Source organism: Rhopalosiphum maidis, chromosome 2 (genome assembly GCF_003676215.2).
Source record: "Rhopalosiphum maidis isolate BTI-1 chromosome 2, ASM367621v3, whole genome shotgun sequence".
NCBI classification, from domain to species: Eukaryota; Metazoa; Arthropoda; class Insecta; order Hemiptera; family Aphididae; genus Rhopalosiphum; species Rhopalosiphum maidis.
In genome coordinates, this window is record NC_040878.1 from 1240102 (window position 1) to 1255212 (window position 15111).

Genomic DNA, 15111 nt, shown 5'->3' on the forward strand with positions numbered 1-15111 from the left:
ATCTCTTTGTATGGTATAATATAGTTTATAATAAGTATTTTATGAGTATATGCATTCCATATTGATAATAATTTTTGAAAAGGATGTTAAGACTGAGAGTCTCCAATCTTCTTTAATCCACATATAAATTCATTAGCATATTAAGCTTAAGCATAAGTAGGTATATTAGACGTAAAGTTAAGGAGTGTTAAAATAATTTATGTTATACATAGACCCAACGCGAACAAAATCAAAATAGTGGCAGAATTTTTTAATAGGTTTTTATGTTAACCAACCAAATATTTTTTAAATTTTTTACAAAGTTATGGAAATGGTTAGATCAGATACTATTCAGGTTGAGGAGTTAAACTCAATTATCATAAATATGTCAAATATGAACTATAAAATTATAACTATTTATTATAAATGTATGTAACTAACTATTTTTAGTTATTTGTAATTTGTATAACATAGATAGGCCAATGTATTGTGTGTGAGTATATATTATTGGAACAGTGTAAATTGATTGATAAGATACTCTAAAGGAAGAGTTTCAATCTGATAATTTATGATGATGGTCCAGTGGCTTATTTTATATGTAATTGATTATGGGCCTGGTAAAATATAAGTTAATTGAAAAAAAATTGAAGAACAAAGGGAAACTTTCAACATAGTAATGAGGTTGGATAATCAATTTGATTTGACCGTGTAAGTGATTACAACAGGACTTCACATTAAAATTAAGTGCTAAGGCAAAAGGAGAATAATCATAAGGTGGGTAAGTCATAAAGTTATAAGCTATATGATATTAGGTTTAGTTAATAGAGTATAAGCCTATACAAGGTACTTAAAAAAAACTGTCAAATCATAGAAATTTCATAGAACTGAACAAACTTATAATTTGACAGGTTGGTGACTATAGCTATTTATTATTCTAAATTTGAAAGCGGCAAAAGATTATTCCATTAAAATTGCATTTGTTAATATTTCTTCAATAATTTTGGGGGTTTTACTTTAGTTTTGTTTTTGTGCTCAGTATTCTAAAAAGACTAAATAAAAAAATTTAGAAGAACTCATGTCAACTAATGAAATAGAAATCGTTTTAAATTTAGTATTTATTAAAAAATTATATTTTTGATATGTTTATTCATAATTAAGGTATACCATGAAATATCAATTGAAATATTAGCATAATAATCATATTGTTAAAATAATTTAATATTATTATTACCATATAGTAATTTGAAGATAAAATATTTTAGTTATTGTATAGTAGAGTTTTAATTTTATACTTTTTTAGTATAAACATTTTGTAGTTAAAATTACATTTTGTTTTAATATAAAATTGTATTTATAAATATTTTGAGATTAACAACTATGTAATGTTTTGTAGTTTAGTTTATTGATGGTACCTACTTTAAATTATATTATATTTTTCAGGTGCTACGTTTTTCTCATGTACAAAAACTAATTGTAATAAAGTGTACAAATCAAGAAATGCACTGTACACTCATCAGAAATATGAATGTGGAGTAAAACCAATGTTTAGGTGTACTTTATGTATGAAATCATTTAAACAACCTGGAAGTTACAAATGTCATATGATATCTAAACATAAGAAACTTGTTTAAAATAATATAATGTATTAACTAATAACTAATATTTTAACTAATCATATATTAATAACAACATTTGAAAAAAAATGTTTGTATGTATTTATATTCTAAATTATAATATTACTTAAATGATAAAATTCTTTCATTTTTATTTAAATATTTTATAAACTATAATATAGTTCTTTTTTTATATTTTTATAATATAATTAATTATTATTTGCATTATGCATTATTTCATAGTATTTAAAACACAATTGTAAGTCTAACTTCATATTAATAAAGGGATCTATCTACAATGTATTGATTAAGTTCATATTAATTATATCCATAAATTGATGTATTTTATATTTTTATCTTTTTATTATAATATTTCTTTTAGTAAAAGTTAAATAATCATATTAATATATTGTAAACAATGTCAAATCGATCTATTTGTAATTATTAGTGCAAATTTATTTTAGATACTTGTAGTATACTACAATTAAAGTATTATTTTTTAGTTTTATTATATTAATCTATTGATTTTTTGAAATACACTAATATAATATTTTTTAATCAATTGCTTTTGCTTACTGATGTGATCATATACAAAGAAAAAAAAATAAAAGTATGAAATAATATGATTATTTTTCTGGTTTTTATATAGATAAAATACAAATTATGACTAAAGCAAATATTCATCGGTGTCCTAATGAAAAGTGTGGCCGAAAATTTAAAATGCAGCGATCGTTGGGTGCTCATCTTAAGTATGAATGTGGACTTGAACCTCAATTTCATTGTGTTGTGTGTAATAAGAGGTTTAAACAACAGTTCACTTACAAAACTCATATGATTAATGTACATCAAAAAACCATATTAAATTAACTATAATTTATTTTTAATTTACATTTTTGACAACTTCTATTTTACTTTAATTTTTTTTGTATTTTAATACAAATAATTGTTTATTTGCAGTAATTTTATCTGTATGATACCTATGTATAGAGTATATATATTAGTTTAGACTTGTACTTAATTGTTTAGTACTTTAATGACTTTGATGAACTATGAAAGTATCACAATTTGAACTACTTGTAGTTAATGGATAATTATTGTATGAATAAACAATGACTTAAGATTTTTAATCATTAGTAATTTGTGTAACTATAAAATTTTACTGATGGGTTTATCATAAACCTTAAAAAAAAATATGCTCAATGTAAAATGTTATTGCTCTTTTATTAAGATTATAATTTAGCTACTTTTTAAGTGGATTTTAAAATTGTTGTTTATATAATATTATGTGTTTTTTATGTGTTGTTAGTGGAATCAGAATTTTTCTAAAATGTTTAATTTTTTGAAATATTTAAAATATTATAAAAGAAATGTTTGTATTGTGGCGCTGTTGTGACTACAGGTGTTTGTTTAATAAAAACATCACTTTTAATATCTTTAATATTTAAAAAATATTTAAATTCTGATACTTCTATCAAATTTAGCATAAAAAATCTCATATTTATACAAAAATTAAATGTGAACAATACAATTTTTAGGTTTATGATTAAAGCAAATATGATTAACTTCTTAACTTCTACATGTAACATATTCTGAATATCGTAATATCTTCTTAAATAATATACTTTTTTTTATTGGAATTTGACCAAATTTTTTTTGATAGTTCTGACTAAAATAATAATTTTAAGAAAATTGCTTTGCTCCTATTAATAAATTATCATTTAACTAAACATCAAAATAGTCAAGTAACATTTAAAATGTATTTACCTTTAAATCAAAAACAAATAGTAAACAAACAAAATAACTGTATTTTTTTTTTGTACCTTTTTTGATTTTAGTGTTTATATGTAGTGTTGAAAATTTCATGAAGTATAAAATGGTGAAATATTTAAATTTTTTCACTAAATTTTTTTTTTTTTGTTTAAATAAGCTTGAATTTACATTTGTCATTAGTGATTGCTTTTTTTATTATTAGTTTTTATATTGACAGAAAATGTACAAAATTGTTTAATTTATTTCAATATCATACTGAAAAATACAATACTAACATTTCAATAATATTATAAACTTGTATACTTAAATATAATAATTATTTAATCTGGCAATATGTCAACCATAGCACTCAATATATCAATATTGTTAATATTTGTATTGAAAATTTCAGTATTATTTTTTTTTGAAAATATTTTATACTTAAAATATTAGTTCAAATTGCATTTTATTTCTGTCACATATTATATGTATACATATCAAAACTTATGTAGCTATTTGAATACAAAATTAATACCTAATCTAAATATTGAATATTGGCTATCTTAGATTTTTGAGTAATTTAAAAATAAAAAATTAGCATAAAATCAGGTTTAATCTGGCGATCCTTAAAATAAATTTTAAAACAAAAATTAACTTATTTTATATTATAAGATTATAGGTTTATATTTATACATTATAAGCAGGGCCAGAGCTATCTTTTGCGAGGCTCTGAGCAAAACTTATTTAACCAATAACCATAGTCACTTGTAACTTATAAGACATAGGTATAATTAATAGCGTGAGGCCCTGGACAAATGCCCCGCTTTGCCTTCCCATAATGCCAGCCCTGATTATAAGAACACATTTTCTGAAAAATTAAATGGCAATAATAAACTACTCAATTTTATGATGTTAAATGGTGGTTAAAATATTCTTTCAAGAAACATTTCTAAGTACAAATAAGATAAAAAATTTTCACATTGGCCTTTCAACTGCATGAATATTATTATTTTCTTTATGAATATAAATACTAGTTGTTATTATAAATTTACAACAAGCACGCCGACTTCCTGACTAGCTTCTAGTAATTATTTTTTTCAGCTCCTCCCTTATGTCTTTATTTTAATTAATTCCCACCATACAACAATAATCCACTCATATAGTTTAGAATTCTGAATAGGAACATTTTTTGAAATCCTATACTAGGTGTATATCTACCAGGTGATTTATCTTAATCATAGTCTTGCTCCCTAATCATGGTAGTTGTTATATGATTTTCATAGTGTTTTTTTTCTTTTCTGTAAAATGGTTAAAAATTGAAATAAAATAATTTATTTTAATTAACATTTTGGTGAGTGACCCTTTTAATCATTTGTACGCATTAGTTATATTAATGATAGATACTATACTGTTTTAATAAATTGTAGTGGTGAAATTGAATTATGTACCCTTAATTAATTTTGTAAGACTATTAATGGATAATATCTATATTGTATGTTAATAAGATAAGCATAAAGTGAATTTTGTATTTGATTTTAATTCTTTTATACCTATACAATTATATGAATTATACTTATACTATAATATACATTTATACAATTTATTACTACAATTAAATATGTTAGTTGATTTAACACTACATTATTTTAGATACAATAAATTTACAATTTTTAGAAGTTTTATATCTAATATTTTTAATTTATCTATTATTTTTTTTATTTACGCAGATCAAATTCTGAATACTCTTTTTTGTAAAATAATTATGTACATAAGTAACAGTATATAAGAATTTTAAGGTTTTTTTTGTCTATTAATATTTTTTAGATAACATTTTATATAAATATACAAATAATAAAATTTAAAATATTTATTTTACCATATTTTATTAAAATAATAATAGCATACAAATTGAATAGGTTAGGTTATGTTTACTAAAAACATTTCATGGCGGTAGAGTTTATAAATTAATCACACCAATATAAATTATAAATTTTAATAAATAAGTAAAAAATATTGGTATTTAAAGGAGGGAGGTTTTAACCACCAAAATATTCTTATCTTCTTATCATACCTGTTCAGGGTATGCCATTGGATAAAAATAATGTTTATGTAGATATTGGAAGAATAATCATCATTACATTTTATTTTAATTTTGATTAAATTTTGTGTATAAAATACTTAACTACATAATGTTTTTAATTTTTTTTTTATATTTATAAGTTAATCGAGTTAAATATTTAACTAACATTGTCTTTGCTTGAGTTAGCTTTGCTTTTAATATGTTCTTCAAACGTTTAATGTTTGCATTTGTGAATAATATTGTAATATTATGTATAATTTTTTTTTTTAAACTTCATATTCCTTAATTAATATAATTTTTCGTTTTATTTTTATTATAGATATCCCCAAAATTATGTATAAATGTCCAAATGCTGGCTGTAATAGGTCATATAAAACGAAACCCGGGATATATACTCATTTAAAGCATGAGTGTGGTATAGAACCTAGATTTCGATGTCAGCATTGTTTGAAAGCATTCAAACGAAAATGGTCATTCCAATCTCATATACTACATGTACACAGATCACTAATTGCATTTAACAAAGATATATTTTACAACGAAGAGACACCAATGATGTTTGGCTCTTGTGAAAATTCAAAAAATACATAATTAAGATCATTTACAGTTAATATTCATATCATTTGTTAAAATATAAATAAATTCTTCTACAGATTAATTTTTTTTTTTTGTTGTTGTTAAGTCTTTAAGTTGGTTTTGATAGAATTATATAGTTACATAAATAAACAATATAAGAATGAACTATATTTTAAATATTTAATATTAGTGTAAAAGGCTATAAAATGGATCAATTATTTAACAAAATTACGTTTCATTATATGTATCTTATACCTACAAACATTTTGTTTTTAACAATTATTTTAGTATAAAATATAATTTGTTTTTTAAATGTTAATTGGTTTTGATAATATATAACTGAATATTAATATAATAATTAATAGGTCATTGAAATTAGCAGCATTGATTTAAATGAATTGTTTAAAATGTGCAATTAAATTTATAAATAAAATATATATTTTTGATTATAATTTAACAGTGTATATTTGCTTCTCAGTATGTTGTATTTTATTTTAATTATTTGCATGTATTTTAAATTAATTATATTTGTATGCATATACAGCATACAAATTATGTGTAATATTTTTAATATAGATAATAGAAAGTAAACATATAATTAGTTAAACTTTTATAAATACCATACTATATTAATGTATTACCTCATAAACTTATAGAATATATAAATGCATTTTTAGATGGTGAAGATGTATTTTTCTGTACCAACAAATGTGGCCGAAAATATAAGTCAAAAACAGCATTGTATACTCATCTTAAATATGAATGTGGAGTAGACCCACAATTTCATTGTCAAGTGTGTCATAAAAGTTATAAGCATAAATGTACATTTAAAGTTCATATGATACGAGATCATGGAATTGTGATGTAATAATATTATGAGTACTCAAAATACCAACTTAAAATTTGTATTTATTAAGATTCATAAAATTCCATGTATTTATTTTAATTTTAATATAATTATGAGTAATAACTAATTACTTATGAAAATTATTTTAGATCCTAATTGGTTTATATTATTAGGCATTTACTTTAATTTATTTCTTTTTCTTTTAACTATTTTTGAAACAATCGCTGATAATTTAATAAAGAAGTTATTTGAATGTAAGCAATTAGCATAGTAAATAAAATATTAATATTTTATGGTTGTAAATCAGTAGTGCTAATCTATAATCAGTAATTATTCAAATATTACCCAAAATTGTCAAACTGTTTATGTTCAGTTAAATGTTTTATAATTTATATTTTTTTAAATTATACGTTTGTTGTTAAAAATATAATCTTCTTCTATTTTTTATAATTTTGATTTATTCAAAATAACTTTTTTGTTTCTGTATTACTTAAAATATTAGGTACCCAATTTCTTATGATTTGTATAAATCTAACCTAGAAAAATTATGTTAAATAAATGAAAAGAGGACAAAAGACTACTTAATAGAACAGTGCATAATATTATACTAAATATGCGAGAATACTCGTATACTAAAATGAACTGTGCGACACCCTTTATCTACTCAATAATTTATTATTATATAACACTTAATTTATTAATAACTTTCATGGTGTTCCTCAATATTTTTACTAATTGAAACTGCATAGACTTCATTATCCTATTATAAAATAGGGAAATTCATCAAAGTTGGATGATTAATTTTAAAATATTAATACATAAGGTATATTGTTTATGATTTAATCATAATTACCTTTATTCTTAATTAGGTTAGGTATACTTCAATTTAGATCCCTCGGCATTCATATAAAATGTATTATAACCAATAGTTAATTTTTATAGTAATTTTAATATTAAACTATGGTTAGGATAGTTTTAAATTGTATATACATTTATAAATATTTATTATTTTATGAAATTATCACGATTTAGAAATATTATATAAAAATTAAGTTATATTTATATTTTAATTTAAGCAATATTAACTTTAACAGTATTATGAATATTGATTATTAAAGATGCATTTTAAGATGGTTTGAGATAGTTACCTATTAATATAAATATTGAAAAATGAATTAATTGGAGTCTCCAATTAATTTTATGCTATAAGAAGTTTTTTAAATAACCTTTTATAAAGGTATTGAAAAATTAATTATGAGATATTTTAACAAAATAAAAGAATGTTTAGTACAAAACAATTAGCCATTGAGAATATCCTCAATTTCATTTTTTTTTTTTTTTTTATAAAACTAGTGTTTATAATAAATATAATGTACTCGCATAAATATTTTATCACAACTATTGTGATAACCAGAAATATATTTTTTATTGAAAATTATTAATATTAAATTAAAAACTAATATTTAATAACAAATAAAAATATGAAACTTCTTAATTTTTTTTTTAGTTGAGCTTGGCTATTTGTGCTTAAAATAGAAGTTTATCTAAGAATAAATATATTCTTTAAACTAAGAAGTTTAAAAAGGATAAAATGTTAAATTTTAATTATTATTTAAAAAAAATTAGGATAATGTTTTATATTAAGTTTGGGAAAAGTCCATAAGTCACAATTGTATATTATTTATTTATACCAAAATTAATATTACATATTTTTATATAGCTTATAATTAATATTAATAGTTTATGTATATATCTATAGATTTTACATGGATTTTTTATTTAAATCAAGTATCTAATTCATATTTAATATTTTATTCTTTAGGTAATTGGGTGATAAAAACTGATGTCTGGGGTTGTTTATTCTACTGTCCAAAAAACTGTGGTCGTAAATATAAATCAAAAACAGCTGTAAAACTACATATGAAGTACGAGTGTGGGGTCAAACCTCAATTTCAATGTAATATTTGTGTTAAATACTTTAAGCAACCAATTCACTATAAAAGTCACATGTGGGCTATTCATAAGATAATTTTATGGAAAAAGTAAAATTAATACATATGATTTTAATTAATTTTTAACAAAATAATATTAATTGTTTTATATTAAAAATATGTACTTTATATATTAAACTTTACATAATTTGTACTAACTGAAAAAAAAAAATTAGTGTTCTTAAAATGATTATGAATGTAAATAATAATAAAACTGCGTATCAAAAGGTATGTAATGTGCAATTTGTTCTACATTCCTAAATTCCTTTTTTCAAAACAATATTTTCAGGAAGTAATTGACTAAATGGTAATTACTATTTTCATTAACTTATCTAGACTAGGACTTGAGACTTATTTAATTAGCATCATTTTATTTAATGACGATTACCAATTAACCACATAATAAATCTATAAGGACATTACAGTTAACTTCCATATATATATATATATTTCAGATTTATAATTTGTATTGCTTATTCACATATTTATATATTAAGAGAAATATAGTCCTGCCAAGATAATTAGAATTATGAATACACTTATTACAGTTGTATTAAATTTACATTCGCTTTTGAATGCACATGTTGAGTAGCTTATTGCTACTGGTTGTATGCCAGTGATCGCTCTTTAGTAGAGTCTCTAATTTTGTGAAACTATAATTATACGATATTAATGGAAAAAACATAATAAAATTCAGCTTATTTTTTAATTAATTATAATTTTACTAGGTATCTTTGTATAGGTATTATTAAAACATGAGGTGATTTGGTTATTTTTTATTTATTAAATAAAGGTAGGTACCATGTAATAGGTAATTTTTGTTTTATTTGTAACGTTTCTAGTTTTATTTTCGCATCTGTAGCTTTGATAAATGTGATTTATACCTATTCGGGTATACATAGCTTTAGTATATTGTAAAATGTTGTGGTGTACATATAGTATAGTCAAGTAAAGTCAGTATAGTGATGTACAGACAAATGGGGTGGACAAGTTTAGATGAAAATTAAATGTAATAGTTGTTGATATAATTCGATTAATTGTGAATACAAAAATTATCAAATCATAAAAATATATTTACCTAGTACTTACCTAGTCTATGTTATATTATTAAATAAATAATTCATAATTTCTAAATGATAAAAATGATAATAACATATTCTATTTTTTTCAAAATAATATCTATAATAAAGAATAAATATTTCTTTCTTTGTTTGTGGGTGGCCATTGGAAAAAAAAATTAAACTAATTTACTTATATATTTATTAATATCTATTTTTTGAAAATCTATTCAAATATTTCAAAAAGTGGAAAAAATGGTTTCCATTTCATAAACTGGATAACTTTTTATGAAATGCACAATTTCATTAAGTAAATTTGACATTGTAGAATATTAGTGGATGACCAATGCATTGAATGTAGATTTGTAAAAAATAAATGTGAGTGTAGAATAATAGATACTATGCAATTTTAAGCGCCATTCTAATAAATAATGTATAACTAAGTAGATAATGATAACATTCTAAATAATTTTAGTAATAATATATAATAACTTACTATGAAACTTTGATAAGTCAAAATTCAAGGGAAATGCAATTTTTTTGACTTTTTAAAATGTATGTACCTAAATTATAGTTTTTAATTATTATATTTTTATATTGTTATAGTATCTACAAATAATTACAGTATGTATTGTTATTGTTAAAATTTTAAAATTATTACTAAAACATTATAATAAAAAATATTATTAAATAATTAATAATTTTTACATTCGATACCACCGTACACATAAACCGATCGATTTTTTAAGTAATCGAGATTTTTGCAAGGGAATTTATCAACGTTCCACTTTATTTACATATTTTGTATAGAGTTGTGCATAAATATTAGGTATATAAAGTAATTATTTAGTAATTGTTATTATTGTTTAAAAATATTTAAACTATAATCTTGTTATTTGTTAATGTTTCACGATTATTACTTAAAATGATTAACTATAATAAATTACTCAAAAATAATTTGTTTGTATTCACGAGTAAATTTTACTCAGGTAGGTTAAATTCCTGGTTAATGTGTACATTTTCTAATACTTAAAGAATAAAATCCTAAAATTTTGATTTATAATTTTTAGATAAATTGAGTCGTTCAGAATTGTTTACCATAACAAAATTTTTATTGAGTTCATCAGATTAAAATAGACTTAAGTTATATAATATGTTGAATATTTATTTTGCTTGGGCTTACCTAAATGAATGATTTATTATTTATTTTAATATATATTTTTTTTTTATCTACCATAAAATGATATAAAATTCTTTCAGATTATATTTTATTACATTGTCTAAGATGTGGACGTAAATATAAGCACAAATCTACTTTAAAAGCGCATTTAAAATATGAATGTGGCGTTGCACCAAAGTTTCAATGCAGTATATGCAATAAAATGTTTAAACATAAATCACATTTAAAAAATCATGTAATATCGATTCATAAAATAATTATTTGAAGAAAATATACAAATAATATTCATATTTATTTGTTCTTCATGTTTTATATTGGAGACAATATTTAATTTAATTAAATAAGTATTATGTAAATAGTATAATTGTTTTAATAAAGTAATAACAATACAATTGATGGCTATATGAATTGAGTTTTTATTTCTAAAATTTTTATTTTAATAATATTTTTTTTGTTTAAAAGGTAAGTTGTTTAATTTAGAAAAATATAAAATAGCTAATATCTATATTGCAATATATTCAATTTAGTTTACTTCAGTTGTATACCTGTTTGTTCCATTATGAACAGAAAATCAAAAACACATGGATTTCAATTTATTTGCTTTATTTAATATTTTCAATTAGAAATACATTTTTAATGTGATTGAAATCAAACCTATTGGAATTTATATTAAAATAAAAAAAATCAAATAGTTAATCTATAAATGTAAAAATTTTGATGCGTATTTATTCAATAAGTATAATAAGATTGTTGGTTTATTTAATCTAATCTTTTGTATGAAGTTAAATTATAACTAGAGCTGTACTCAGAATGGTTTTCTGGGGTCATTTGTCTGAAGCCTATTTTTAAAGGGCCTATACTTACATAAAAGTATATTATAAGTCATAAGAGCTAATGTAATTTCAATGTAGTTAAGTATATTTATATGATAAAATTCTAAATTGATTATTATTATTATTTATTATTTATTACATTATTATTATTTTTAAACCAATTAAACATTTTGAAATTAACTAATATAAAAGAGTTATATACAGTTGTTTATTGTTTTTATCTTTACAATTCATTAGCATGATGATTTTTTTAATACTGAATATTAGGTGAATAGTGTATCTCAAATTCCATAGTTACTATTTCAATCCACTTTACTAATGGTATGTTAAAATTGCTAATTTTAATTTCAATTTTATAATTGAAATTCGGTTCATAATATTGATCCTTATATTTTCTTAATTTTTTATTAAGACTAAGTTATTGAGAGTTTTTTATTAAGTAAGAGATGTTTAAGTCATTATCCTCTTATAAGTACACAAAACTCAAACACTTAAATAATGATTGAAACATCATTCAATCTGTTTAAAAGCTTCTAGTAAAACAAAAGATCACTTATGATTTATTGTTCTTCTATTTTTTAGCCGTATTCTTAATATTTTTTCTATATTTATTTACAAACAGCATATGAATTTACACTATTAATTTATCTTACACTTTTACACCTTTTATGTCTTTTGATATCTTTATTCAATACTGGGTTATATGTATTATATTATACTAGTATATTAGTTTATTATAGGAGTGAATGTATTAATGAGGTGGGTTTTTAAGATGTTGACTGCTACATTTAATTTGTTGATATGTTTTTACAAATCCCAACATAAGTTAAACCTTGCTCATGATATAACCTATATGTATTATATGAGTACAAATTGTTCGCTATATAGAATGACTCCAAGATTCTTTATTGAATAGGTGTCCATAATCTGTGTTCCATTCATATTTTAATTGAATTCAATAATTGTCTTTTATCTTGGATGTCATCTTATTGTATTTTGTTGGATTTACATTCAGATCATTAATTTTGTACTAATTAGTAAAACAATTAATTTAAATTATTTTAATAGAGATAAGATATAAGTGATGGTTAATTTATCACAGTAAAAAAAAGTAAAAACCATTTTTTAATTTAAAAAAAATTGTCAATCAATAACAGATATTTTTATTTGTTGACTCATATATATATTAAATAATTTATTAAGAATTAATAATTATTATTAGTGCTATGAGGTTTTTAAATAATTCCATGACTATGATTTTTGTTTAAGGATGAACTCAAAATCATTGAATTAATTAAATAAGTTTGTGTTAATTTTATTTGATAAAATAAAATTATATAATTTCAGGGTAAAAAAATATTGTATAATAATAATTTACATGTATTAGTATATTTAGTATAAAAAGCTTTATAATTATGTTAATAAATATTAAAAAGTAAAAGCTCTATCATCTATCTCCTAGTGTTTACTTTGATTGAAAAACTAACATTTTTTGGTTAGTTTAAAAAATAATGAAGAAAGTAAATTTGATCAGTTGATCTGAGTTTTAGAGCTTTGTATGCCCTGGGATTAGTAATAATAGTTATTCCTATTTTTCAAAAACCCCATTTTTTCATGACCTTAAAAAAAATTATACTAATCGGTAATTATGAAAAAATATTATATGCTAAGATTGAAATGTATTATGAGGATTTACGACAGCTCAATAAAATATGTAACTAAAATGAACGTGGTTTTTCACAGAAGTCAACTTCAATTTTAAAGCTGTAATTTTTCTACTGTAATTCTACATTTCTCAGGTGCTGTTAGTAAATATATATATATTTTTTTAATAAATACTATTTAATTTATTTATTTTAGTTAAAATAAAACAAATATTGTTGCTTTTTATTATTTAATCTTATTATTTTTATTATTATTTTAGCATGTGCATGTTTTTCTTATTAAGTATTAATAAGAATATTATAATAACATTAAATGTTTGCTAGTTAATTTAGTAAAGGTATATATGATATGTAATTAAGTATGGTCTCATTAAATTGTTTTGCAGGTAAATATACGTGTCCAAACTATAACTGTGATCGAGAGTATGTTCATCGCCCTTCCTTATTAAAACATTTAAAATTTGAATGTGGTGTTAGCCCAAAGTTTCATTGTCAAATTTGCAACAAGTACTTCAAACAGCCAATCAGTTATAAAATGCATATGGGCAATAAACATAGCAAAATTAGTTTTAATTTATAAAGCCGAAATTATATTAATGTATATTTAGCGTACCCTTTGAATATTGATGTTAATCATTTGTCTCATTTGCCTCTAGTTCCTAATGTAAACAATAAATTAGTATAATTTAAAGATAATGTATATGATTGTAAAAATATATAATTATTATTAAATAAATGTTGAAATATTTTTTTCTTACCAAAAATATAAATAAATGTACAAATTTGTATATTCTCTAAAAAACTGCATTAAAAACACTTAATTTAAAATTAGACTGATATTTGCATTTTCTATTTAATTTATAATAAGTTTCTAATGTTTTCTAAAAAAAGTTTTACATAATTTTGTGTACTCTGTAAACAGTTTTTGTTTTGTTAAATAATTAAAAGATATATTTTTGTTAATTTATAGGTATGATTTCTATTAGTTATGATCTAATGATACTATGTATACTATTAAAAAAAATGTCTTGTTATAATATTAGATTAAGAATAATAATGAGAAATTTCATATTATTTTTGTTTTAAAAGTTAAATGTACCTGGTTTTGCCTAAATTAAACCAGACACTAATTTAATTAATGGTTTTAATTTATCAAAAAATATTGAGAAAAATCTAAAAAAAAAACTGCGAAATTATAATAAAGTAAAGCTAACATTTTCTCTATTTTAGTGTAATCTGAATTTTGCATGTATAATAGTTTATTATTTATTGATTTCATTATATAAAGTATCACCTTCATATTTCACAAAACTCAATTTGGCTGGTTTACAGTTTACTTAATTTAAATTTCTATAGAAATTCTACAAAATATAATATAATTTATAGCCTGCCAATAAAATATCTAGAATGAAAAAATGCAAAATTGCTCCTATTATTTTTTTTTTATTAATGCATCTTCTATCTTTACACCACTCTATCTACTGGTATTTGGTGATCGTAATCATAAGTGGAACAGACATCAGAATGATATTTATAACTCA

General features: G+C 21.2%; 1 protein-coding gene across 44 annotated transcripts in view; it reads left to right on the plus strand.

The window, feature by feature from the left end:
• LOC113554788 (longitudinals lacking protein-like) overlaps positions 1 to 15111 on the plus strand; it is a 360082-nt gene that overhangs the window by 79037 nt on the left and 265934 nt on the right. Inside the window, exon 5 of one of the 44 annotated variants that reach the window (XM_026958776.1) lies at positions 5741 to 6027. The exons of 40 other annotated variants lie outside the window; for them this stretch is intronic. In XM_026958776.1, the coding sequence (XP_026814577.1) occupies positions 5741 to 6012 (272 nt within the window). In that variant the 3' untranslated portion in view covers positions 6013 to 6027. Of the gene's footprint in view, positions 1 to 2241; positions 2475 to 5740; positions 6028 to 6674; positions 6881 to 13956; positions 14179 to 15111 lie in introns of those variants that run through there. 3 more of the 44 variants (XM_026958806.1, XM_026958819.1, XM_026958820.1) reach the window with 3 other exon arrangements.